General features: G+C 42.6%; 1 protein-coding gene across 4 annotated transcripts in view; it reads left to right on the top strand.

The window, feature by feature from the left end:
- The window catches only part of TDRD7 (tudor domain containing 7), a 46,965-nt gene that overhangs the window by 11,970 nt on the left and 9,193 nt on the right, over positions 1–25,802 (top strand). For all 4 annotated transcript variants that reach the window (XM_036403672.2, XM_036403671.2, XM_036403674.2 and 1 more), the window contains exons 3-8: positions 152–293; positions 1,375–1,591; positions 6,550–6,635; positions 7,792–8,009; positions 21,852–22,432; positions 24,667–24,853. In XM_036403672.2, coding sequence (XP_036259565.1) covers positions 152–293; positions 1,375–1,591; positions 6,550–6,635; positions 7,792–8,009; positions 21,852–22,432; positions 24,667–24,853 — 1,431 coding nt within the window. The remainder of the gene's footprint in view (positions 1–151; positions 294–1,374; positions 1,592–6,549; positions 6,636–7,791; positions 8,010–21,851; positions 22,433–24,666; positions 24,854–25,802) is intronic.

Raw genomic sequence — 25,802 nt, forward strand, 5'->3', positions numbered from 1 at the left:
TCTGCTGCTGAAGCCTTTCCGGAACTGCCTGCTGGCCTGCATGATTCAACAGTTACAGGCTTGGAAAGGGATACAAATGATTCTGAGGGCTGTGGATGAGCATGGGTCTCACTGACTGCTTTTTCCCCTGTCCTCTTCCTGCTCCAACAAGGTAATTTGCCATGCTGTTAGTTGCAATGAAACTGTACGAGTTGCTCAACTGGTGACCCGACAGAGGAGCTCCAAGAAGAAAACAGTCCGGCAGGTGAACTGTCAGATGAGGCTGAAGAACACATCACCAGTCAGTTTATCAGGTAAGCCATAGGCAGCTCTAGAGGGCCTGCCTTTATGAAAGAACTGTGCAACTGCTGCACAAAATCTTGGCTGTGAGAGTGTGTCACCTACAGCCACAAGTTACAGGGTCCAAGTGGAGAGGTCTTGGGAGGATGAGTGTTCTTGGCAAGGATGCTTATATCTGAAAGCCATGATCAGAGAGAAAGCCCTTTTCAGGTGTGTATGCAAGATGTGAATGATCTTAGAAAACAAAGTCCTTGTAGGATGCTTGGCTTCACTTTCATGTGCTCCTGCTTCTGTGAGGAACACAGTTGAGATGCGGGCAAGAAATGTGGCAATGAGCCTGCATGTTCTTTAAGGCTAGCCTTGGCCTGTTGTGGGGTTGGAGGATTGAACCATTCCCTCACAGTGAGAAGGAGTCCCTGTAGCTGTGGCTGTTTCAGCAGCTCCTGTTGCTGATGCCAGTGCCACAAAAGTTCTGATGCCCATTTTCGGCTCTTTTTACCTCTTACCTTTTGCATAAGCTTCTGTAGCAGTGTTTTCCTAAAGTATGGGTCAGGTTTTCCTCACTGCTGTGCTGTTGTGACTGCCTGTGGAATTGATTCCAGGATTAAGCCCAGGCAGGACCTATTTGCTTGCAGGTTGGCAGCTTGGAACAACAGTGGGTCTCCTAGTTTGTGTGTGCTCCCCTGTTGTCTGTAATGATGCTGCTTCTTGCTTTTCTACAAGGATGCCAGTTGGGAAGCTGAACTAGTGGCTCATATCACAGTTAAATGACAGGGATTATAAAGTCAGGTTGATTCACTGTCTTGCACATCAATCCCCTTGTAAGTGTTTGAAACCTCCAAAATTGATGTGGCACATCCAGCATATAAACAGCAAAGTGACCAAGAGCTTGTTTGTCCCAGTGTGGCCTGAATGCTGGTGTGTTCCTCTGTGGGTGTAACTTAGTCACCTCTGCTGTGTGGTGGGAGTTCAGGTGCCCACAAACCAGAGTAGAGAAGAAACCCTTTGGGTGGCAGTACAGGAGGTGCCTGGGGATGTGTAGGTAGACTGGGTGGAGAAGAAGACTACTCATAGTTGCATCTGCAAACTCTTTAGGAAAACCCAAAGGAACTTTGCGGCAGCCCCGGTCTTTGAACATGCCAGAAGAAGGCAGTTCTAAGAGGCCTGTTCCTCGCCTGCCCCGAGGCAGAGAAGTGGCATGTGGAAGTGTGAAACCTGTGGTGGAGAGTGCCCGATCTGCCTTACCTTCAGCTGCTGGGAGTGGACCACCTAAAGAAATCCCCATGCAGAGGCATGTCACTGTGGTAAACAGGTCAGTGTGTGTGTGTGTGCACAAGGGGAAAATGAAGTGTGATGGACCCTTGGATACTGCCATGCAAGCAGTGTCCTTTGGGATCCAGTGGGAATCCAGGCCCCTGCCCTTGCAGCAGGTGAAGTCTGAATATGAGATGGTACCCAGGAAGGAGACAGATGATCTTATGCCTTTTTGGGTGCTGCCATAGCTAGCCTGTGCTCTTGGCCTGTTCTCATGTTTTGGAGAAATGTGGCCAAATGTGTCACAGCAAGGGAGTGTGGAGCTGTTGCCTGGGCCCAGGAGGGAGTTATTGTGGCCAGAAAGGAGGACGAGCAGATTTGTGTGCAGGGGCAGGTGATGTGTGTGTTGAGGGTGATGGTTGTGCAGGTGGCTGTTCTTTCCCTCTTGCCTGACTCTGTGTTGCAGCGTCAGTGTTTGTGCCCCTTCTCGGTGTGCTGGGAGCCAGGAGCCAGCTGACCGTGTTTGGGTGAGCTGAGCTGAGGGCTGGAGCTGCAGTTCTGCTGGGCTAGCGCTACATGCTGCTTTTCAGCCCCATTTGAGCCTCTCTAATCCCCGGGGCTTAGTCAGCTGCTGCCCCATCACTTCTTTCTGTGTTGCTTTTGGCCTCCCCGGGCCATCAGCTGACGGTGGTGAGAAAGTGTTTGCTGTTGCCCATTGTGGCTGTGCTAAGTCCTCCGGAGCTGTGATTGTGGCAGTAATCCTCTGCAGGGGGAGGGCTCCGGCCCGGGCTGGGTTGGAAGTCAGCCTGGCGTTGAATGGAAATGCAGTGGCGTGCCACTTGCACGGTGGCATAGCTGTGGAGTGGCCCAGAGCAGCACAACAGCTTAATCCTGCTGTGGTTCCTGCTCTTTCTGGAAGATCCACAGAAAGCAGGCATGTCCTGCCTCACCCACCTGCATGAGTTCCATGTGCCATCCGGGGTCTGTTGTGCAGAGAAGGACCAAGCTATCCTGCTGTGACTCAGAAAGGAGTAGGAGCATCTGTGCTTGGGCCTCCCCTTTTCTGTGTGTGCAGATGAGTTGCATATTTTTAAGTGGCACTTCTCTAAAAGGCAGAGGCACTTTGCCTTCAGGCAAAGCAAAAAGACCACTTAGAGTTTCCTCCAAATTAGTTACTGTAAGGAAAATACAGGAAGTACTTTATAACATTTCAAGATTCGTAATGTGTGAAATAAAATTAGGCAGATGTCACCCCTCTTCTGGGTATTCCTAATGTAGTCTGCTACATCTTGTGTTATCTTTGTTCATCTCTGGCAGTCTGTCCTGAACTCCTTTTAGGTAAGTGTTCTACCTTTCCTCCTCTTGTCTGTTTCTGCCCTGTGCTGTAGGAGAAGCTATAAGCAAAGTCTGCTTTTGCCCATCTGTTTTTGGAGGAGGAGACATCTTGTGCTTTTGTAAAGAGTGAAAATGCTATCCTGTTAGCTTGGGTACATAATGAAGGGAAACTTCAGGGAGATGCGATTCATATTCCATGTGAATACAAGGTTGTGTGTGACTGGATTAATTTGTTAATTTGTTTGAACTTGGCCAGTTTGAGGTAGGGCTGGCAAGATCCATGTGTCCTTGCTGCTGGGGACATTTTGTACCTCCTATACCATTGTAGTTGCTTGTACTTTGGGAATTGCGGGAGGGAAAGCTTCTTTGAGCCAGAAGGTCCTGACTTCAAAAAACAGTGTGCAGTGAGTGGAGTTTTGAACAGCATCCCCAGAAATCCTGGGCTGACAGCAGCCTCATAGTTATCTGGCACAGATAACTGTGCTTGAGGACACTATTCCAGCAGGGGTGTCAGTGCTTGCCTATGAGAGTGACTGGGCCTTCACAGCTCAGGTTGGCTGAGACAAGTCCTGAGGGTGACAGACTGTCTTTGCCCCACTTCCCAGTTTGGAGTGAGCTGTAATCTGTGTGCAGTTTTTGCCTTTCTGTTACCCACCCTGCCCCTCCATGTACCACATGGTAGGAAAGGACACCCATGCTCTTATGGTTGCACATAGGGATCTCTGTTCTTTTCTGTTGAACATCTGTACTGCTATGGCAGATGTGTGTTCCTTGCCTTGACACAATGTCTGCCAGTGACAGACTTCGGATGCTGACAGGTATTGGTGCTCTACCCAGTATCATGTAGTGAAGCTCCTCAATGAGACTGGAAATGGTGGTTTTTTTATGACTGCCAAAGTCTTATGTCCCACCTCTGTAGTGCTTTGTGATATTTTTTCAGAGATTTTTATGACCCCAGCTTCAGGGGCTTGCCCCTGTGTAGCATTTGGTGGAAAGGGAACAGGTTGTTTGTCTTCCTGGTTCTGTCACACTCACATGACAACAGGGAAACGCTGAAGGCTTTCTTGCAGATGCTGGTGCAGAGTCTGAGGCTTGTCTTTAGAGCAGCAATCTCTGAGGTTATCCTGACTATGTTGCTGTGGACCCTGAGAAGCAGGGAGAGACCTTGTTGGTTAACTGCAGAGATCCTTGAGTCTGGAAGGCAGCAGCATGGATGAAAACAGGTTTGGGTGCTTGGTGACACCCTTGTTTGAAGCAGCAGGAGCCATTTGCTGCTGGCCACTACCTGGCCTTGCTGCTTAGATAGCACTGTCCAAGCACCAGAGAGGAGATTGGGGTGGCATGGGCCTCACCAAGGTAAGGCAATTGGCAGGGAAGGACATTGCTCCCCTTCGTTGTGAGGCAGTGATGTGTGGCAGTGAGACGTGACTAGCTGCTCAGCTGGAGCTATGCATGGGAACTTGGCAGGGCTGCATGGCTGCTCAGGCATTTGTGTAGGGCCAGGTTGCTGGTGTGGCTAGGAGGCCTCTTGCTGGGAGCAGGCTTCTAGCAGCTGAGGAACATGAGGCCTTGCAAGTAGCTGAGTTGTCCATAAGTGCAAACTCTAGGGAAGCATGTTGGCCTTGGCACTGTCTGACCATATCCCATCTCACTGTGGAGACGTAGGACCATCATGATCTGTGTGAGCAAGCAGCATGTCACACGATACTTGTCTGATTGCAGCACTCAAAACTGGTGATGGCTGCGCTCAAAGCCCATGCCAGCTTGGAAAGCTGGATGACAGTTTTGTTGTGGGAAACTGTTGAACCACAACAGAAAGCACAGGAAGACCCTACATAAAGTGTCTTAATACTGAGAGGATCCCAAATCCAATTAGCTTTTACATGTAGCAGAAGGGAATCATCCCTGCTCTGTTCCAGGTTCCTTTCCAGGGTGTTCACATGGCATGGCTTAAGCAGGGAATGAATATCTGCCCTCTTTCTCACTAGAACTTGCCTGCAGTTCTGGCTGGCCTACCCTGCAGTCACATCACTTGTGTCACCTGTTGTGGGGCTTAAGGTGATACAAGTGTGTATGGCACAGAGGACTAGAATACAGCTATGGATTCCTGTTGGCAGGCAGAGGTAGCAGGACAGTCTCCACTACCCATGGGGCTATTTCACAGGATTGTTTTGCTTTCTGCCTAGCAAAGATGGTAGTCTCTTTTGAGTCTGCTTCCATTAAGAGGACTTTTTTAGCTTGAGTATTTGTTCAGCTTAGAGTTGTCCATACTGGTAGGTACATGTACAAAGTGAGATCCTGAATTTCTTGTAGCATCTGCATGGGCAGCCACAGCCACCTTCTAAGAAGAGACTGCTGCTACTTAGTGTGGGCATCTGGGGTGTGCCCAGAATGCAGAGGGTTTTTCTGTAGTGCAGATGAGTGTTGTAAGAGGCTTTTCAGATACCCAGCAAGTGTCAGGTGTGAGTGGAAGTTTTGATTTTGTGTGGGTGGCTTTGCTTTTGTACTTTCTGAGTTTCATAAATGTGCTTGTAGTTGATCTGCTGCTGCCAGCACTTCTGGGCATGATTCCTGTTGTGTAAATTGCTGAGCTGGGCGGTGCCTGTCCTCATAGCTAGTGCTGTGGGACATGACTCAGAACAGAAGTATGGTCTTTGGTACAAGTGATATCCCGTAGCTGATGGAGGAACAATGGTTTCATCTAACAGGGACAGCATAAAAGCAGGGAAGACAAATTAATGTTAAATCTTTTAACATGCTTCTCAGAAGAGACATGAATGTGGGAGGTCTCTTTCTGATTCATGGATATGCTCTGATTAAAAGTCAATGTGATGACATATAGGGCTTCTTGGTCTTGACTTCCTGTTGCAACTAGCCACAGCATCAGTCTTGAACTACTGTCCTACCTTCTCAGAGTCCAGGTGAAGCTGTGAAAATCACCCTTGATGTTTCTGCAGCTGGTGAGGTTTATGGCTTGCTCCACTGTTGTCTCTGAATTCCAGAACTGGCCCTGGGCAGAGATCTTCTTCAAAACCTGCCCAGTGCATGTGCAGGGTCTGCTCTGGTCAGGAGTTGCCTGATTCAGGGCAACTTGCTGTGCTGTGGTGGAGATGTTGCCTAGTCTTTGATTTCCCTTCTCCAACTCTTGTTCCCTTTTGCTTGCAGTGTATGTAATTATTCCACAGCTGATTTTTTTTCCAGGTCTTTATGAGCTACACAGTGCTGTGCCCTCTTCACTGTCAGGAGCTCATTTTAGTGTCTGTATTCCCAAGTAAACTCTGTATTCTTCCTCTGAAGAACACCTGCAAGCGCGACATTTGTGTGCTTTCAGTGGGAGAGATCTTCAGAGGAGAGTCTCTTAAACAATGTAACCAACAGCATCCACAAAAAGACCTTGATGCCTATGTGTTCCTAGATACTTTCCCTTTGCTAATGTCTTTTTACTGTGTTTTGTTTCTCACCATAATGAGAAAAATTAGTAAACTACCTGTTGATCTGTCCTGTTACTGCTGATCAGGTTGTCTTCCTGACAAGGACATTGTGACTACTCCTGCAGGAGGCCTTCTAGGAGTGTATGGAATGTTTGAAATGCATTTTATTTTATGTACAAGTCTTAGAAGCAAATGGAATTTTATTTAGAGAAAGAAGAGTGGTTCTAAGCAATTTTCTTTCCAATTTCAGATCTGAGAAGAGGCTGACTGTCCCACCACGGTTTCAAAAGGAGTTGCAAGTTCACCTGTCCAGAAGCTCTTCCACAGAGTCAAATGGTATGCCCATTGAGAAATGATTTGTTGTCTACTCAGAGAGGGTGTCATCTTAAAAAAAATCCATCTTATTAGTTGTTTTGAATGAAGATGGGCTTGGATGAGGAATCAAGTTCTATGAGTGAACCTTTTCACTCTTATTTCATTGTGCTGAGGAAATGTGCGTTTGCTTGTCTGCCTCTCAGTCTTCCAGGAAAAACACTGGGCAGTAAGTGTCAAAGCAAATCACAAAGCCAGTGTGAGGAGTTTGGAAATGGGATGAATAGGCTTAACTTCACCAGTGGGGTAGGAATCTGGTATAAGGATGAAATCCTGGCTTTCAGGACTAAGCAGCATTACTAATGTGTCTGTCCAGCAAATACTCTTCTGCCTGCATGGCTCAACAGTTGTGCAGCTGATAGGCTTGCAAAATGATGGTTGCTTTCTTTGAGACTTGTCACCCTGATTTGTGAAGCTTCAGATCTGGTAGCAAATAGAGCCCACCAAAGGGAGAAGAGGAGTAGAGATGAGGCAGCAGGTAAGTTAGTGGTGTGAACCTCCCCCTGGAATAATGAGTGCCTAATTCCTACACACAATGTATGAAACTGCCCAGAGCAGCTGAGCAGTTGTCACTTTCCTTGCTCCACTGGAGCACTTCCTTGGATGCAGTAGCACAGAAAAGCTGCCTACTGGGTGGAGACTTTTCCTCAGGACAGATCTTGGAATGAAAGGCAAATCATTGGTCGGATTTGTACACCCATCTGAATATAGAAGAACATTCTTGGTTGTCATGCAGTATCTTTCTGGTGTTTGTACTCATAAAGAAATTATCCTGTGCCCCTCTTGGGATACTATCTTAGTGCAGTGTCTTAGCTGCAGTGGGGCTGACAGTTCTGTATTCTCTTCCAGAATCCCTTCAGAAGTAACACGTAGCAACGTCTTACGAAAATAACTACAGTGATTGAAAACTCATTTTAGGTAGTTACTTAATGTCTGAGATTTCCATAGTTCTTTGCCGTAGGAAATGACTGAACCAGCCATGCTGGGCAGGAGAGCCATGTTTTAAAGTTGGTGCTATGCTGGCAGATCCCATGTTTAGTTTTTAAGTAAGGAGGTAATGATCTATCTTTCTGTTTGTAGGGCTGTGTTTACTTCAAGGCTGTAATTTTTTTTTTAACAGATAGCTTGAATACATCCACTGCAGAGACACATACTGTTGCCCCTGGCTCTTCTGCTGCTGATGTCCATGAACTTCAAAGTCGCATTAAGGAGCTGCTGAGCAAGTACAGCAGTGGTGTCAGACTGTCAAAGATGCCTCAGATATATGGGGAAATGTACTGGGAGGACCTGAGCACAGAAGTGCTCTATCAGCTTGAGAACTGGCCTCATGTGTGCACAGTAAGTATTGAGCCATTTTTATGGAAGATGCCAGTATCCTATAGACTTCCGAGAGTGTTCGTTTGCCAAATGTTATTTTATGTGTACCTGCATTTCCCTTCGTGCTCTGTAGCAGTGACAGAAAACCCCCACATCCCCACCACTCCACTCCCAAATTGTAACAATGCCCTTTGAAACCCCAGAAAATCACAGTTGGCTAGACCAGTGTTTGAACAAGGAAGGTCAGCCTCCATGGTGTTGTGGAGCAAGTGCTTGAGGTTGCTGCCTTGCCACCTTTAACTGACCCCAGTACTGATAACTCAAATAGCTGACGACAGGTGATGTCCATGCCATGTTGTTCTTGGTTTGGGTTTTTTCCCCAATTGCGTTTTATGCTTTTCCTTGTTGGTGGGTTTACCTCCTCTTAAAGCTACAAGCTACCAACATCCTTTGTGAAAAGTCTGAGGTCTAACTGTATTTATCTTTCTATTGACTTTTCCAGAGGTCTTTCTCACATCTTAAGCCAAGGAATTTTGCTGTTTTGGTTAGGTTTAAGATACAATAATAGATGAAATTGAAGAGTGGTAATGCTGGCGGGAGAGATTACAGCTAAGCCCCTTTCTGCCCTCCTTCTAATGTCTGTTACCCCTTGATTACTAAGGGTGTCATTGCGTCTCTTATTAGGAGCTGATGTCTGGCTGAGTGTCCACTTAGAGGTCTGACACGAGTTGCCATCACCCCAGGGTGGAGGGGCTTCAACTGCTGTACTTCTGTCTCTTCTTCTGCATTCACGGGTCATTTATGGTGTCATGCAACTTTGCATCAAGGCTTTATTTAGCTTTACTTTAACAGGCCAGTGTTAAATGGCCAGTCAGTGAAGACTTTTCATTACCTTGGTATCTGTCAAACTGTGGCACAGAAGAGTATTGAAGTAATAAGAATTATTTGTCTTCTTGAAGTACATTTTATTGTATGTCCTACTAAGTCTTTTCTTTTGTAAAAGCATTAAATACAAAAAAAAAATTAAAAGAAAATAACTTAGTTGAATAACTGCTTTTCAGGAATAACACCATTTGTGTGCATGTATGGTATTCTCACAGATATATAAAATGTGTTTGTAACACCTTACTACAAACACTAGAAATGTATGCAGTCAGCAGCAATTTATTTTGATGGTTGATGATTGGTTCCTGTATTATCTACAGAGCAAGCTGTTATGTCTTGAATTGCTTAATTCATGCGGCAAATTTTAGTCTTTTTTGTAGCTAATGTTCCAGTCAGTCCTGTTCATCCAGGACCTTTGTTCTGTGTTCATTATCCATTTGCTTACTATCTGTTGGGTCTATCTCTTTCTTTCTAGTATGCAAATAAAGTCATTTAAGCATAAATAAGCACTGATTAAATCCATGGAAACATTGTAGTACAATAGGCACAGTACAACAGCAGTCAGAACTATCGAGTTATCTTGGCACAATCAGTCTTATTGTAGAGAACTGTTAATGAGCTTCTAAAGCCCGTCTCAGTTTACTGACTTACAAAATTGTAATTATGGCTCAGGCATAGAGAAGTTTGAATTGGGACTTCTTATATGAAAGCTACAGTACATCTCTTAAGTGTAATCAGTTCCTGGTTTAAACATATTGTCTGCAGGTGTATAGGTTTGTAGAACCTTTTAAATGCAGAAGAAAGACTACTCTCTCCAGTGAAAGTAAAGATATCTGATAGCTGAATTATTTCTGTCATGTTGGTTTCTTACACGGGTAGTGTCTGCCAGGCTCAAAAACATGCTTGGTGTTTCTTTTATTATCTTCTTAAAGACGAACATATTCCTTTTGTACTTATTCTGATCAGTGTAACATAGTTACAAACCAGCAGACAGCAAACCTAATGCACTTTCAGGGTCTCCAAGCTTTTAATCTGTGTGTTGGAGAGTATCACTTCTGAATAACTTTGCGTCTCCAAAACTTCTGTTGGAAAGGTAGGAATTTTATCTAGAAGATGGTAATTTCCATGTTTTTAGAACTACGGGTAATGGATATTTTTCCTATTTACTGAGTTCAAGTCTCCAAATATCGCTGTAAGTTGCAGGTTGATGATCCTGTTTTCAGTCTTCACCGTTCAGGCAGGAGGTACTGAGGCTGACTTTGTCTCCATTTGTCTGTTTCCTCCCCTCTTTAGGTCGGCTTGGTTGAGCATCTTACTTGTAGCAACATACTTTGCGCAGCTAAATGCAAAAGTACAAAGTTACCAAGTAATGGCTAGCAGTCACAGATTGTGGCCCAGCCTTCATGAGCAGTAGGGCTGACAATAAATATGCTTAGAAGTCTTTGTTGTCTAGACAGACCTCAGCCAGGAGAAGAATCTTCTTCAACAGCTCTGGCAAATCCACAGTGTTGCTGAATTGTTTGCTTTCAGCTCCAGCACTTGTGCTTTGCAAAACGTGATGACTGGTAGTGACCCTCCCACCTTCACCTTTTTTATCAGATTTTTTTACCTTTCTGTTTGATTAATTACTTTGCCATGTGTCTTTGAACAGCTAGTGATCCCTATTTTAGATTTCCAATTCTTGTCTCATTTCTTATCCTTCTATATATTTTTGTCACAAGCTCTTTCTCACAACTTAGCAGTTTTCTTACAATTCTAAGTCAAAGTTACATAGTTTTGCTGTGTTTGAGCTCAGCCTTGGATCCTTGGGATGCAGGCAGCTGAACCCCTGAGGGAGAGAGAGCATTGCAGCGGAGGTGTGAGAGGCATGTAGGCATGTAAATTAAAAAGTTCTTTTTTTTTTTTTTTTTTTTTATGTAAGTCACCCGAAAAGTAATAATACATTTGTATTTGGTACTGGCAACATGTCAAAATGGTTCCCCTTGCAGTCTAAATAGAAACCTCCTTACTGAGTTGTATGTATGTTTAAGGGACTTTTTTTTTTCCCTTTACATGCTCAGCTCTCCTCAGTTGCTTGAACTCTGTGAGTGATTCAGGCGTGATGTGATGGTGATGCAGATATGGCAGTGCAAGCGAAGCCTGAACTCTTAGATCTTTTCTCAAAATTTTGCTTGAATTTCCATGTTTTTTTTCCAAAAGCTTTTAGAGAATTAGGCAGTCCTAGGACATTAGGAAATGTCCTTGCATATATGCTTAGTTGGTTTAAAGACTGGAAATGGAGAAAGCCTGAATGATTTACTTTCAGAAAGGCAGAAAGTCATGGTGGGATTCCTCAGGGGTAACACTTGGACACATGCTCTCAGAATTGTAACAAGTGAGTTGAAAAAGTATGCAAATACAGGTTCATCTGGCTAATAATACAGGGCTGTTCAGAGTTACAGGGCTCTCTGAAGAGGTATGTAGCCTCCTCATACGATGTTTCTGGCCCATAAAATTTCATTGTAATCTTGGCCGTGGACTGAAAGGACTCTCCCTACATTAAAAAAAAAAAGTGGGTTTTTTTCTGCGTGGACTTTGAAGCTTGGGAAAAAAGGATCTTGGCATTTATAGTAGCTTCATGCAAATGTTGACTTAGTATGGAAAAATGCAAGTGATAAATATTTGCAAAATAAATAGAAGTATTTCAGTTGGAAGGAATCTTATCAGTGATCATCTAGTCCAGTTGCCTGACCACTTCGGGAATGACCAAAAGTTAAAACTTGTTATTAGGGGCATTATCCAAATATCTTTTGAACACTGGCAGGCTAAGGGTGTCAGCCAAGAAGCCAGTTCCAGTGTTTGGCCACGTTCTTGTTAAAGAAATGCTTCCTGAACCTCCCCTGACAGAGTCCTCTGCCTAGGAGGCTTTAGTTCCTAGTTGTCTCACTGAGTACTTGTGACTAGAAGTTATTTCCTACAAACTTCACACATTTCCCAGATTTGCTTGTCACAGCAGTACAGTGTTCACAAGTAGATGTCTGGGAGTTGCAATCTCCAGTAAAAGCAAGATACCAACCCAGAGATTTCTCCTGAGTGCCTGCTGGTAGCAGACATTACAAAGCTCCCTGGAAACCAGGGTCTCTCACCCACATCATCACTAACGGTAAGGGCTGTGCAGTCAAACCTCCCCTTTTCATACAGTGCAACTCCTCCACATTGCCTGCCCTGCCCATCCCTCCTGGAGAGCCTGCAGCCCTCCATCCCAGCATGCCAGGTGTGGCACTTGTTCCACCAAGTCTTGCTGACACCAAAGAAATCATAGCTCTGGGAACTTACCAGTGCTTGGTGTTTATCCTGTTTGTTTTTCATACTTTGTATGTTGGTGTTCAACAAGTATTTCAGATGTGCTCCAAGATCAAGTCCAACTCTCGACCAAACACCCATTGTCAACCATAGCACTGGTTGTCAGTCCAGTCATTTATTGACTACCTCCAGGGATGGTGACTTGACCACCTCCATTGGAAGTCTGTGCACTGCCTGACCCCCTTTTCAGTGAAGAAATTCCTCTTAATCTCCAACCTGAAGCCCCCCACCCCAGTGCAGCTTGAGTCTGTGTTCTCTTGTCCTGTCACTGGTTAACTGGGAGAAGAGATGGACACCCACCTGGCTACAGCCTCCTTTCAGAGAGTTGCAGAGAGTGATAAAGTCACCCCTGAGGCTCCTCTTCCTCAGGCTGAAAAACTTCAGGTCTTTTAGCCACTCCTCATAGGAATTACCCTCTCCGGCTCCAACCCTTCACCTGCTCCTTTGCCCTTCTCTAGCCTTGCTCCAGCATCTGAACTTGTTTCTTGTTCATGAGGGGCCCAGAAACTGGACACACAGCTTGAGGTGTGGCCTCATCAGTTTTGAATATAGAGGGACTGCCCTGGTCCTGCTTGCCACATTATTGCTGATACAGGCCAGGATGCCATTGGCTTTCTTGTCCATCAGGTGCTGTTGACCAGCATCCCCCTTTTCCGCTGGGCAGCTTTCCAGGCACTCTGCCCAGCCTGTAGCACTGCACAGGGTTGTTGTGACCCAAGGGCAGGACCTGACACTTGGCCTTATTGAACCTCACACCTTTGGCCTTGGCCCGTCAATCCAGCCTGTCCAGATGTCTCTGCAGAGCCTTCCCGCCCTCCAGCAGGTCGACACTCCCACACAGTTTGCTGTCATCAGTGAATTCTGCTGAGAGTACAGTCGATCTCATACAGATCATCAGTAAAGATTTTAAACAGGACTGGGCCAAATACTAATTCCTGAGGAACACCACTGGTGACCAGCCCCCAGCTGGATGTGACACCATTCACCTCCACTCTCTGGGCCTGGCTGTGCAGCCAGTTTCTAACCCATCAAAGAGTGCTCCTGTCCAAACTGTGGGCTGCCAGCTTTTCCAGGAAAATGCTGTGGGAGATGGTGTCAAAGACTTTCCTCAATTCTAGGTAGACAGCATCCACAGTCTTTCCCTCACCCTCTGGGGACATCACCTGGTTGTGAAAGGACATCAGGTTGGTCAGGTGAGACCTGCCTTTCCCCAAACCCATGCTGGCTGGGTCAGATCCCTTGGTTGTCTGGCATGTACTATATGATCACACTCAAGATGATCTGTTCCATAGCCTTTGCCAGAACTAAGGTCAGGCTGACAGGCCTGTAGTTCTCCACATCTTCCTTCTAACCCTTCTTGTGGGTGGGCATCACATTAGCAAAACTCCAGTCATCAGCCTCCTCGGTTATTCAGTACTGATGATAACTGATGGAGAGCAGCTTGGCAAGTGCTTCTTCCAGGTCCCTTAGTACTCTCAGGTGAATCCCATCCTGTTCCATAGAGTTGTAAGTGTCTGAGTGGCACAGTGGGTCACTTAACAGCCAAAAATAATTTCATCTATCATCAGGACAGATGGATCCTGTCAGACCCCGTCATAACTTGTGCCTCAGAAGTTCTTCCATGTTTATAAAACCCAGAGTTTTGGTGAAAACACCAATCCTAGAGCTGGTATTTGGGTAGAATGAATAACAAGCAGACACCTTTTAATTGACAGAATGAAGGGATGTATGCATATTGATTTGATTGTGGAGTTTTCTTGTGGTAATGACTGCCTTAGTCTTTCTGCTTGTTTTCTGAAGGAACTGTTAGAAAAATAACACTACCATTCTGAATTTTGAAATTCCACTTGTGCTGGAAGAGATACATTTGCTTTTCTGCCGTTCTAGAACAAAGATGTTCCTTTCCATAAAATACTCTACTGGCTCTAGCTACATACCAGATTAACTGTTACTTGTCAGAGGACAGTTTTTTGTCTCTAATCTATCATTCCTCAGTCAGGTTTCTTACTGCTTTTTAATAAACATAAAGCTAAACAATATGTAACATGTGAGTATATTCTTTAGTGACCTTAAGTGACTGTAGTTACCTTTAGTGACTGTGTTGGCTGATGCTGTGTGAAAAGACTCCTCAGAGTAGCGACCATTTTCCTGGCTGTTTACTGTGAGGAGGAGGCTTTACAGGGTAAAGCAAGGCTTAGTTTTCTTCACTTCATCTCTTGGATATCTGGTAAGGTGTTGGACAGGTCTCACAGTCCATTAGTCTTGAAAATACATTACTGGAAAAAAGTTGGAGGAATTAAGGGGGAAATTAGCATATTTTTTCACTGTTTTGGAGGTATTTTATTGGTTTGTTGTTTGGTTTTTGGTTTGATCTTTTTTTTGTAATAGTCACTACAAGTTGATGTTATCACCACAGAAAGGTAGAGAATTTTTTAGATAAGAATGAGACCTACATGAGACAACAATGAGATGTTGCTTAATTGACTAGTAGGAGGTTTTGTTTATTTTATCTTTTTTTAGCTGTATTTAGTTCTCAGATTCATATTTTACCTTTATAAATGTTGGGACTTTTTGCAGAAGGTGAAACTGAAGGCTTGGGAGAATGCCAGGATTAGATGGTAAACAAATTGACAGACTGAGACTGTTCTTTTCTGAATCCTGGGCAGTACACCATGTCTTAACAAAATAGGTACTACATACTAATGCATCATGCCACTGATGCATTAGTATGTTACTGTAACATTTTACAGTAACAGTGGTTACAGTAGGTAAGAAAAGAGATAAACATACCTAAACAGGTATGCTTAGAAAAGAGGATTGCCACAGTAGAGTTGTATTCCTTGAGAAATTTTAGTTTTATTAGGTCTTCACTCTCAGAGAAGGAATTTCTATACCACAGTTAAGCTATGTGAAGCAAAAGTGATCTTTCTAAACAGAGAAACAAACTTGAAAGAATAAAAAATCCAGCTCTAATGTACTTTGCACATGGAGGAGACAATGGAGCAGGCTATCACATCTGGTAGTACATATCAATGACAGCTCACAGTTTTACGCAAACCCTCAAAGCTGTTTCCAGTAGATGATCTCTTGAATTACAATAACTTTCTTTTGCCACCCCCACTGAAGAAATTGGTATTTACATACAGAGCCAGTAGCCATTTAGAATGGACTTCAGAGGACACAAGACATGTTACACCTAAAATGTAATTAGATGTGCTGTACGTACTTCAGCACAGAGCAGACTACAGTTGGTGTCAGCCTCACTGAGAAGATGATGTCCTGGAATGTGTGGAAATGAGCCGGTTGAGGACAGAAGGTCCAGAATGACTTTGCTGTCCAAACATAGTGCTAGAACAGGCTGCAAATCAATATACCTGAAACTCAGTCCTGGTGGTGAGTGGTTAGACAATGCTATGAGCCACCAAATGAAGTCAGACTCCATGTTGACAGCATCTTTTCTTACTCCTGCAACCTGTGCATCTCCTGTGTGTTAAATCTTGTCCTTTTCTGACCTTGTAGGAGAACTTCAATGCATTATGAGGTAAAGGGTATGACAGCCAAAAAGAACTGCTGACAGAGTTGTCTGCTGATCCTCAGTGCTGGCATAAAGATGTGAGGAATAGGGACAGCCCTCAATAGCATGGAATTTTTAGATTGACTCAGCTGTCTTATTGCATCACAGTTTCCTCTGTAATTGTGTATTTGCAGAAGCCAGTCTTGTAAGTACAAGAAACTGGAGAACAAGTGTCTTCACTGTGATGTGCAGGGTAATGGAGTGAGAGGGCAAAGAGGATGGGCAGAAGGGGGCAATCTAAAGACACTCTTGAACTTTGCAGAGCTTACCATCCCAGCTCTGAGCATGAGCTGAACCTGAATAGAGGATATCTTGACAATACGGATTCTTTAGTTTAACAATAAAAGAAAATAGAAAGATATATCTAGTATGATTTGCATTCTAACATTTCAGGTAAGTACAGAAGAAATGACTACCAGAGACAGAATCACAGAATCACTGAGGTGGGTAGGGACCTCATTTGATTACCTAATGCAACCTCCATGCTCATGCAGGGTCACCTGCAGTCTGTCCAGGTCTGTATCCAGTCATGTTTTTAACAATGGACATGCTGCAGCTTTTTTGGCCAACATATTCCAGTCTGTCTCAGCTTCCCAGTTGACGTGACGCTTGGCTAAAAACAAGTGTTTTGATGTGTTCTTTTGTTGTTTAGGGTAAGAAAATAGATATCAGCTTCCCATGCAAAATAATTAATTGTATATCAGACTAGAAGCTGCAAAAGCTGGAGTGGATTCCAAGGATTAGCTGTAACTGGATGATGTAAGAAGCTTCCAGATCTTTGTAAGGAAAAGCTCCTTACTGAGTGATGCCACCATATGCAGTGGGGATCTTCAGCCTTTCAAGAACACTGACCAAGTCTCTTTTTTTCCCCAGATTTGGTTGCTCTGGACACATAGTTCAGTTATAGCTTTCAGAAGCAGCTACTTGGAACAGGGAGGAGTTGAATGTTAATGTTGAAGCAGCATCTCACCATTGCCTGGGGAGACCTATACTGTAGAGGGATGGACAAAACCAGTGGGACCTGAAGTTGTGGTGGCTGCCAGTAACAGAGAAGTGCTGTCAGCCAATGTGTAGATGTCAGGTAGTGCTGATCAAGGCCAGAAATACTCTCCTCACTGCTTTCAGCTCCAGCTTGCTAGGAGTCTTAACTTCATGTATTGTTGAGGAAAGTCAGGCAGATGAGAGCTGCCTTCACACTGAAGTGTTTGTCTAAGGTGCCTGTCACTAAAATGTTTCTGTGTACAGTCTCTGGTATGTATGCCTGTGGTCGTTGAGCTTCCATGTTGCATATTTAAATCAGATCTGAAAAACTCCTGCACCACATTTCCGAAGAATTCTTCTCAGTGGATCAGAGTGATAGTTCTAATTTGTATTTTAGAGCCGTCTTTGAGAACCTGTTGGATACTAAAAACCGTAGAGCCAAACTTCTGATGAGACTCTGTCACTGACATTAAATGCTAAACTTCCTTTGCGGGTTTTCTTTTCTTGCCTTGCAGAAGAATAGCAGAAAATAACTGCATATGCTAGTTTGAATGTAACATTGAAATTGAACAACATCTACTCTGACTAGAAACTCTCATTTCAAGGATGTGTTTTCTCCAGTTCCTTCTTGGAAACATCCTGTTGATGCTCCAGGAGGTTACCAATTTATGACTATGACTACACACACAATTAAGTAAGGCCAGCATTGCAAAGTGGATACTTTCTTTAGTTTCTATATGTTGGTCAGTGTTTTTTTTAAATGTTGTCAAGCATATTTGTGCAAGGATTTTGTCCTGCCAATACAGGAGCATGTCTGCTTTTGTCCTTGCTATATGTGTATGCCAAAACAAGGGGACTTGCTCTTTTGCATTTCACTCAGTTGCAGTGTCAGTATTTATCTTGGGAGTATTTTTTTATTTGAAGTTTTATTATTTGAGTCTCCAGATTTCAGTTTTTAAGAGCTGCCTCTGTTATTCAAGCCCAGGAAAAAATATTATTCTCCTGTGTAGAATGGCTTCACTCTCTGTTGCCCTGATAATTCATTCTGCCAGCTGTTGCCTCTGCTTTGTGCTGTGTAATGGAGAGATGATAAGAGGCCAGGTCATAGAATCACAGAATATTCTGAGTTATAAGGGACCCACAAGGATCATTAAACACAAGTCTTAGCCCTGTACAAGGCATCCCCAAGAATCACACCATGTGCCTGAGAGTGTTGTCCAAGTGCTTTTTGAGCTCTGTCAGGGATAGTATTCTGAGCACTTCCCTGGGGAGCCTGTTCTAGTGCTCACACCATCCTCTGGCTGAAAAAGATTTTTCCTGATATCCAAGCTAAGCCTCCCCTGACACAACTTCAGACCGTTCCCTCTGGTCCTGTCACTGGTCACCAGAGTGAAGAGATCAGTGCCTGCTGCTCCTCTTCCCCTTCCCTCAAGGAAGTTGTAACTGCAACTCAGTTTCTTCTTCTCCGGGATGAACAGACCAAATTACCTCAGCCACTCCTCATATGGCCTTCACCTGAGGCCTTTTCTGCCTTCATTGTCCTCGTATGGATGCCCTCTAACAGCTCAATGCCTTTTTTCTATTGTGGCACCCAGAACAGCCCCCAGCACTCGAGGTGAGGCTGCCCCAGAGCAGAGCAGAGCAGAGCAGGACAATCCCCTCCCTTGCCTGGCTGTGATGCTGTGCCTGATGCCCCCCAGGACACGGGTGGCCCTTCTGGCTGCCAGGGCACTGCTGACTCACGTTCAACTTGCACTGACCAGGACCCCCAGCTCCCATTCCATGGAGCTGCTCTCCAGTCTCTTGCTCCCCAGTCTATACACACATCCAGAGTTGCCCCATCCCAAGTGCACAATCCAGCACTTCCCCTTGTTCAACTTCATACTGTTGGTGGTTGCCCAGCCCTCTAATTGATGAAGGTCAGTCTGCAAGACCTTCCTGCCTGTGAGGGAGTCAACAGCTCCTCCCAGTTTTTTATCTTCTGTGAACTTGCTTAGTACTCCTTCCCAGGGTTACTAAGTATCCAGGTCATTTTTGAAGCCTTTGAAGAGCACAGGGCTGAGGATGGAGCCCTGTGGAACCCCACCAGTGACAGGTCACCAGTCTGATGTCACCCCATTCACTGACCCATGAGCCAGTTGCTCACACATCATGTGATGTGTTCATCCAGGTGTGGGCTGGATGTTTGTCCAGAAGGACACTGTGAGAGCCAGGATGGAAAGCTTTACTGGAACCCAAAAAGATTATATCCACTGGATCAGCTAGGTGGGTTATCTGTCTTGTCATAAAATGAAATTAAGTTTGACAAGCAGGAGTTTATCCTCATGAACCTGTGCTGGCTGTGACAAATGACTATGTCTTTCAGGTGTTTCTCAGTACCTCCCAGTATAATAATGTGCTTGCAGAGCTGGGCTGTCAGCCATACTAATGGGGAGTACCTTGAAGGTAAATCTGTAAGCTCAACAGGAAACTTGGTTGAGACATTTGTGCTTAAGAAAGGGTGTCTGTTTTGAAGTGCTGCTCACAAGTGGAGCCATTTGCTTGTTATTAGAAGTTTCTATGGCCTTGAAGGTGATGTGATTCCTGGAGATGTCCTGTGCAGGGCCAGGATTTGGACTCAGTGATTCTTGTGGGTTTCTTCTAACTCAGGATATTCTATGATTCTGTGATTCTAGTGATGTCAGCCTGTGCTTATTTATACTGAGGTAATCTGAAACAATTTACAGAAAATAGCATTTTGCTGTCTCTAAATGGTTTGCGCAGTTAGCATATACAGCCTCTTCAAAACTGAACTTCAGTGTCTAGAAAACCCCAGAGCTATTATTGGAGTTAAGAGGCTTAAAGATTTCTGAGGATCTTCTCTCCTCAGTCTGCTGCTGGTCTACTGTGTAAGGGTTTATAGTCCTGTCAGCAAAAATTTATTCAGCTGTGTTGCAGCTCTATTTAAAGAGCACTAGCCAAGAGAAGGGATACATAAAGGTAGACCTCTGCATCCAGCTTCTTCCAGGATGAACTGCTATATAGTCCAACACAGCATTCTCAAACAAATTGTTGTCTTGATAATGTTAAGTATTTTCTGGTTGTAAAGGTTTCCTTGGCTGGTCATGTAAATGAATTCCTCAGCTTTGTCCATGGACACATGGGACATCCTTATCAATTCCTCTCTATCTAGGATAAGATTATCTGCCAAAATGGCATGCTCTGATTTTTTTGTCTGTGTGCCTTGATAAACTTAGGTCTCCTGACCATGTATCAAAGCCTTTGCAAGGCTTTGATAAGTTTTTTGTTTGGTTCTATTTTTAACTGAACTCCTTTCTTCTCCTGTGGTGCAAAGGGAGATTCCTCATATCAGAGGGTACAAATATAGGTGCTCTCTGTCAGGAATCATTGAAGGCATCTCGGTTCTTCTGGGTTTTACTGCCAGACATGTTTATTGTCTCTTATATTAAGCTGACTAGCAGAGATGCCCAAGAACTTTGCTTTCTTATGTCTTATTCTTGCAGAAAATATTTCTATTTTGGTTTTTCACTGATAGAGAATAATTTAGGCATGCTACCAAGAATGTGTGAGGGTTCTCTAACATGGTTAATATTTTTTTTATATCTATGAAAATTATTTTCTTTGTGTCATGCTAATGTTCATGGAAGTTGACCAAGGCCTCTTCCCAATAATCTTTTCACAGATTGTTTTGGTGCCAGCCTAGACAATGTAATGCAGAGCAAGTGTATGGAAATGCACTTATATAGTTCATTTCCTGACTCTTAATTCAGACCATTGGCAATTTGAGCTAAGTATGATGTGATATACATGGGACAAAATACATGATTCTAGACACAGGCCATTCTAGCAAAGGCCATTTGATTAGTTTTCAATAATAATTGTAACTCAGTATTTGTTTCTTGCTAATGTTATCTTGATAATGAGTGATATTCTTTTTAATATCTTGATAATGAGTGTTATTCTTTTTCTGTAAGAAAATACCTGGAGTTTTGTTCATTCTGCTTTGATTGTCTGTTGCTAGGACAGAGCTGCAAATAATTAGTTGGACAAGGTTTATAAGGTTCTGATGGGCGTGGACAATAATAGGGTGGAGGTGAATGCTACCCCTGAGTAGTAGCAAGTAATTCAGCTGCTCCATGTTTTTTCATTGATGTGCTTTTAAAAATTACTTTGATTAGAGTTGTTTCCTCTGACAAAGGAACTCCAAAGTGGAGCTACATAAACCTTACTTTGGAACTTTGTTTTTCTTGCTTTGGAACCGATGCAAAAACATTAAGACCTTTTGTTATCTCAATTTTACATAGACTCCTGCTAAGGTATGATTAGATCAATCTAGGTTGAAACTGCAAAGCTTTGGGAAGCAGAATTTTATTGTGAGTTTGTGGCTACAGTTCTCAAACAGTACTTTCAATGTTGTGACTCTAGACTATGTGATAAGCTTATAGCAAAGGGTGGATATGTAGGGACTGGTAAAATACCTGGTTCTGAAGGAAGCTGGGGCCATGATTTAAAAGGGTCTAATCAATTTTGTTACAAAATTTATTACGAAACAGAAATTTCTTCCTTGATATCAGAACTTTTGTAAAGAAAACTAATTCCCTGAGCATGACAGCAGATAGCCTGCCTGACAGCACTGCTTGGCAAGTGTCCTCTTGTTTCTGAAGTATAGAGTCAAATCTTCTTTCCCTTAGAAAACTGAGAGAAACTTTTGCTTATGATCCGCTTGCCTGTGGGGAAGGTTAACATGGAAAAGATGTAAATTTATGAAGGGTGTCACCATCTTCTGGTCCTGCTAGGAGGAAAGAGAGACTGTACTTACTTCTTTGGAAGCAAGTCCCAGTTGTATTGCATAGATTAGATATTTGCCTACTACTGATGTACTCATATGTGTTTGGAAGCCTTCAAAACAGAGGAGGAAGCATTACAGGAAATGCTAACCTGTAGTAACTGCCTCAAGCTTAGCTCCCTGTGGATGTTCTCTTCAAAGTCTGTATAAAATGCATATTATAAAAGTGTAGTTGACCAAACAATTTAGTGTTACAAATGGAACTGATTATTGCTTCTCTTTGTTGTTTTCCAAGGTGGAGAAAATACACAAAGATGATCCAATAGATGGATTTATTTATCCTGCTAAGAAAATACCACCAGCAGCAAAAAGCGATGCTGAACAAGAAAAGGCATCTCAGAATGTTACTTCACCAAAAGCAGACCCTTTGTTAAAGCCAAGTATGGAGACCACACCTGCATCACTCCGTAGTGACTTCAAAGCAAAAGTTGTTGGCATCTTGCTGAAGTATTCCAATGGTCTTTGGGCTCATGCACTTCCCAAAGTCTACCAAGACACTTACCAAGTAAAATTCCCAGAAGACATTCTAAATAATCTAGAGTTGCTGTCAGATGTATGTGTTGTGGACTACGTATCAGAAGTCCCCAGAAAGGCGATCCTCTATGCTAAACCCCAGAAATGCATTGATGAAAATCTGAATGTCACTGAGAAAGTAAAGAGGCATGATAGTGTGAAGGCCACAGCTGAACAGCAGTATGAAGAATCCAAGGACCAGTACCTAGAAAACATAACTGTTCCTTCTCTAATTATTCCATCAGAAGGATCTGTGTCCATCTTGGTGTTAGAATTGAAAAACACTAATGAGGTCCTTATTAGGCAAGTTTATATTTTGGAATCTTCCTTTTTTGCTTTATTTTTAAATCCACATGTTCATATTGTGCAGGTTGCCAGAAAAAAAAAGAGATGAACAGGAGGTTTCAGGACTTTATTATTTACTTATTTTGCTAATGAAAATTTTAAATCCTTTTGTTTGTGTTTAAATGGAAATTTTCTGAAACTTTTTCTGTCCTGAACCAATCACTTTTATCATTAGCTTTAATGTGTCTGAGAATCAAGGCAGATTTGACTTGCAATTGGAAGATTTTATAAAATAATCCCACTATAACACAAAACAGTATTCTGATATTACTATTGTGCTTATTAAAATACTTTTTGCTTCTATACCTTACACTAACTAGGCATGACTTGACTGCACTCAGATTCTACTTATGGAAAGATGAGCATTCATCCAGCAAAAAACTACTAGTGTTTCTTGATTTGGTTCCTAATCAGCCTGGTTTAAGGGGACAGTGTAAGAGGTGGATTGTTACATTACATCTGTTACTTCCAGCCTGCTGTGCACATGTGACTTAACTCTACAAAACGTTCCTGTGCACCTTTTAGTTCTGGCATCATTTTTAACTTACTGTCCATGTGGAGTAATGGTTCTTAGCTTTCTAGTCTGTTATTTTAAGGATGTTTCCCCTAAATATTTCAGATTAATACTTTTAGTACTGTGGATTAAAATACCATATGACATTGAGCTGAAGATGGTTATGTAAAAATTTCTCTACAAAGCAGCCATTCCCAAATTTGAGCCATGTTTCTTGGACAGTATTGAAGTTTCTCATTTTGTCAGCTCTAGTAGGTACATGATGATAATTAGTGGTTTCTTGGTCCTAGTTACAAAAATTACTACTCAGGATTATCCATGTAGTAGTATCCATCCACTTCATGGGCAGGGTCATTTATCCCATTATGATGAAACTAGCCCTAGAGGGATTAGGGTCTTTTGCCATGACCAGAAAATGTTCATGTAGACATATAGGGAGGAAACAGTGCATGGGCTTTTCTTTTCTTACATGTCCTACCAGCCTCTCTGCTGACCTACACAAGAACTATGTAGCTGCTGTTGGTTGATGTTGATTTTTGCAGGATCAATAAAATCAAGGTTCCTAACTCAATCTCAGGGATGGAGCAATATCTCTTTACTTTCTTGGTATGTGGCTAAGCTTTTTGTCTGAAACCTTTCACTTGCAGTACAAATGAAGGCAATGCTGAAAGTGCTGGTTTTGATGCCGTTTCTGTTTTGAGACATGGATCAATTCTCAAAGAATTGTAATGTAGTCATGATAGAGAGATAGATAGAAACACTCCTAGATATTTGCTAGACATTCACAGCAGAGTGTTTGAAGGAAGAGATGGTACACTAGGTACTGCAGTTGAACACTTACAAGAAATAATTAATAAAGTAGGGAGTGAAGCAGGAAATTCTGAAAGATTCTTCTGCTTTCAGTTGAGTTACTCTGACTGTCTGTTAGGTATCTTTATGAAACAAATGTTCAAGAAACTTTTGAGTCACACATGTGTGACTGTCATCCCACTTTATCTCCATTACGAAATAGATGAATGCTTGCACAGAAACAAAAAGGCTGTTTCTAGGAAAATCAGAGTTCCCTGGAATGTGGTCAAGATTTAACATAATGTTTGTAACAGAGTTATGATACCATGTTGCATTACACTATCTGCATATAATCTAAACTATGTGGTAGAATTTAGTAGAATCATGATCTCTATGAACAAGCTGAAACAGTAGCTAGTAATACAAATTTGTGGATAGGTTTTCCTTTTGTCTGCTCTAATATGATTTGTTTCTGAAGCATTCAGAACTTCCCATTTGGATTTTCAGAAAGTTTATATAGTTGATTTAAGATGACCTTTGTAGCAAAAACAGCATTAATATGAACATTAGGTCAGCAGCCAAATACGAAGATAAAACTGTTGTATGAGAGAAAACAGCACTTGGTTTAACAGCTAATTTTTAAAGACACTTTAGATGCTTTGGTTTAGATCAACTGTAGTGAAAACCAGATTAAGATGGTGTTTGTTAGTAACAGGGTAACTTTTTTGTCCTAAAAAGCTAAGAGTTTGGACATGAATGTCTTAGAAAATGTATATAATTTATTCATATATGTATGTAAATGTTCTTATGTTTTTATTCAGCTTTTTTGAAGTTGCATCCCAACTCTTGTTGTGGTTTTTTTTGTTTTTGTTTTTGTAAAATATTTTAGGTATGTGGGCAAAGAGTATTCTTCTGCCCAGGAACAAATGGAAGATGAAATGAAAGCATACTACAATCAGACCGGTACAGTGTCATCAGCTCCGTCTCTGAGTGTTGGGCAGCTTGTTGCAGTGCATGCTGAAGAAGATGCCTGGTTGCGTGCACGGATAATTTCTCTAGAGGACAACAGAGTAAAGGCAAGCAATTACCTCCTCTGGCACATGGTGAAAGAATTGAGACAAGCTTGTTTTTTAGATATACAGTCAAGTCTTAAATATGCAGCATTAGTATTCTTTCTTTTCTTGCCCTGAAGTGCTTCTATTTTCAGGTATATGAGAAATTAAGACCTTGTAGAAGTTATATGATTGATAAAATGAAATGTTCTTTCAGGTTTTTCTCCATGAATAGTTTGAGTTTGGGAGTTTTGGTTTTGGTTTTGGTTTTAAAAGGAACTAGGCCCTATAGCACTTTGGTACTGAAAATGTACCTTTGGTAGGAGGAATGGTTTGAGGGAAACACAGGAAGAGGAAGGAAAGGACAACATTCATTTGCTCCTAGATCTTGTCTGAAGTTTTGTACTGAAGTATCTCTAATATGCACTAAATAGCAAAAAAACCCAAAAAACCAAAAAAATAGAGTATACTTTCCCCTTCCAGGCAAATCTGGTGTTTTGGGAGTTATGTTGTATGTATTAGTTAAACCCCATTGACATTATTTCACTCCTCTGTTAAAAAATTTTCCTGTGCTGAACAGACTTTTCTTGCCATCTGTAGTGAAGTTAGAATGTATATTAGAAGGATAAAAAAAGTTTAATACTGCTCAGTTATTTCTTGTCTAATCAGTATTAATGATACATCTTTAACATTTTTGTTTCTTTCCCCAGCCCTGCTTAACATACTTTTGAAGTTGAACCATTTTATAAATACTGAAATAGCACATGTATTAGAACTGAGTTTTTTCTGAAAGTTAGTATGATACCCTTCAGCTGTGAATTGGAGTTGGATGTCAAAACTTGGTTTTCTGAAAGAGAGGTCTTGTTGGGTTTAGAGAAGTGGCAAGAAAATTAGCAGCATGCTTGCTTCTAATTTCTCCCTAGTCAGAGCTATCAGTCCAGGGAAGGCTGCTGCTTTATTGCAGCTTTTGCTG

Source organism: Molothrus ater, chromosome Z, assembly GCF_012460135.2.
Source record: "Molothrus ater isolate BHLD 08-10-18 breed brown headed cowbird chromosome Z, BPBGC_Mater_1.1, whole genome shotgun sequence".
Lineage (NCBI taxonomy): Eukaryota > Metazoa > Chordata > Aves > Passeriformes > Icteridae > Molothrus > Molothrus ater.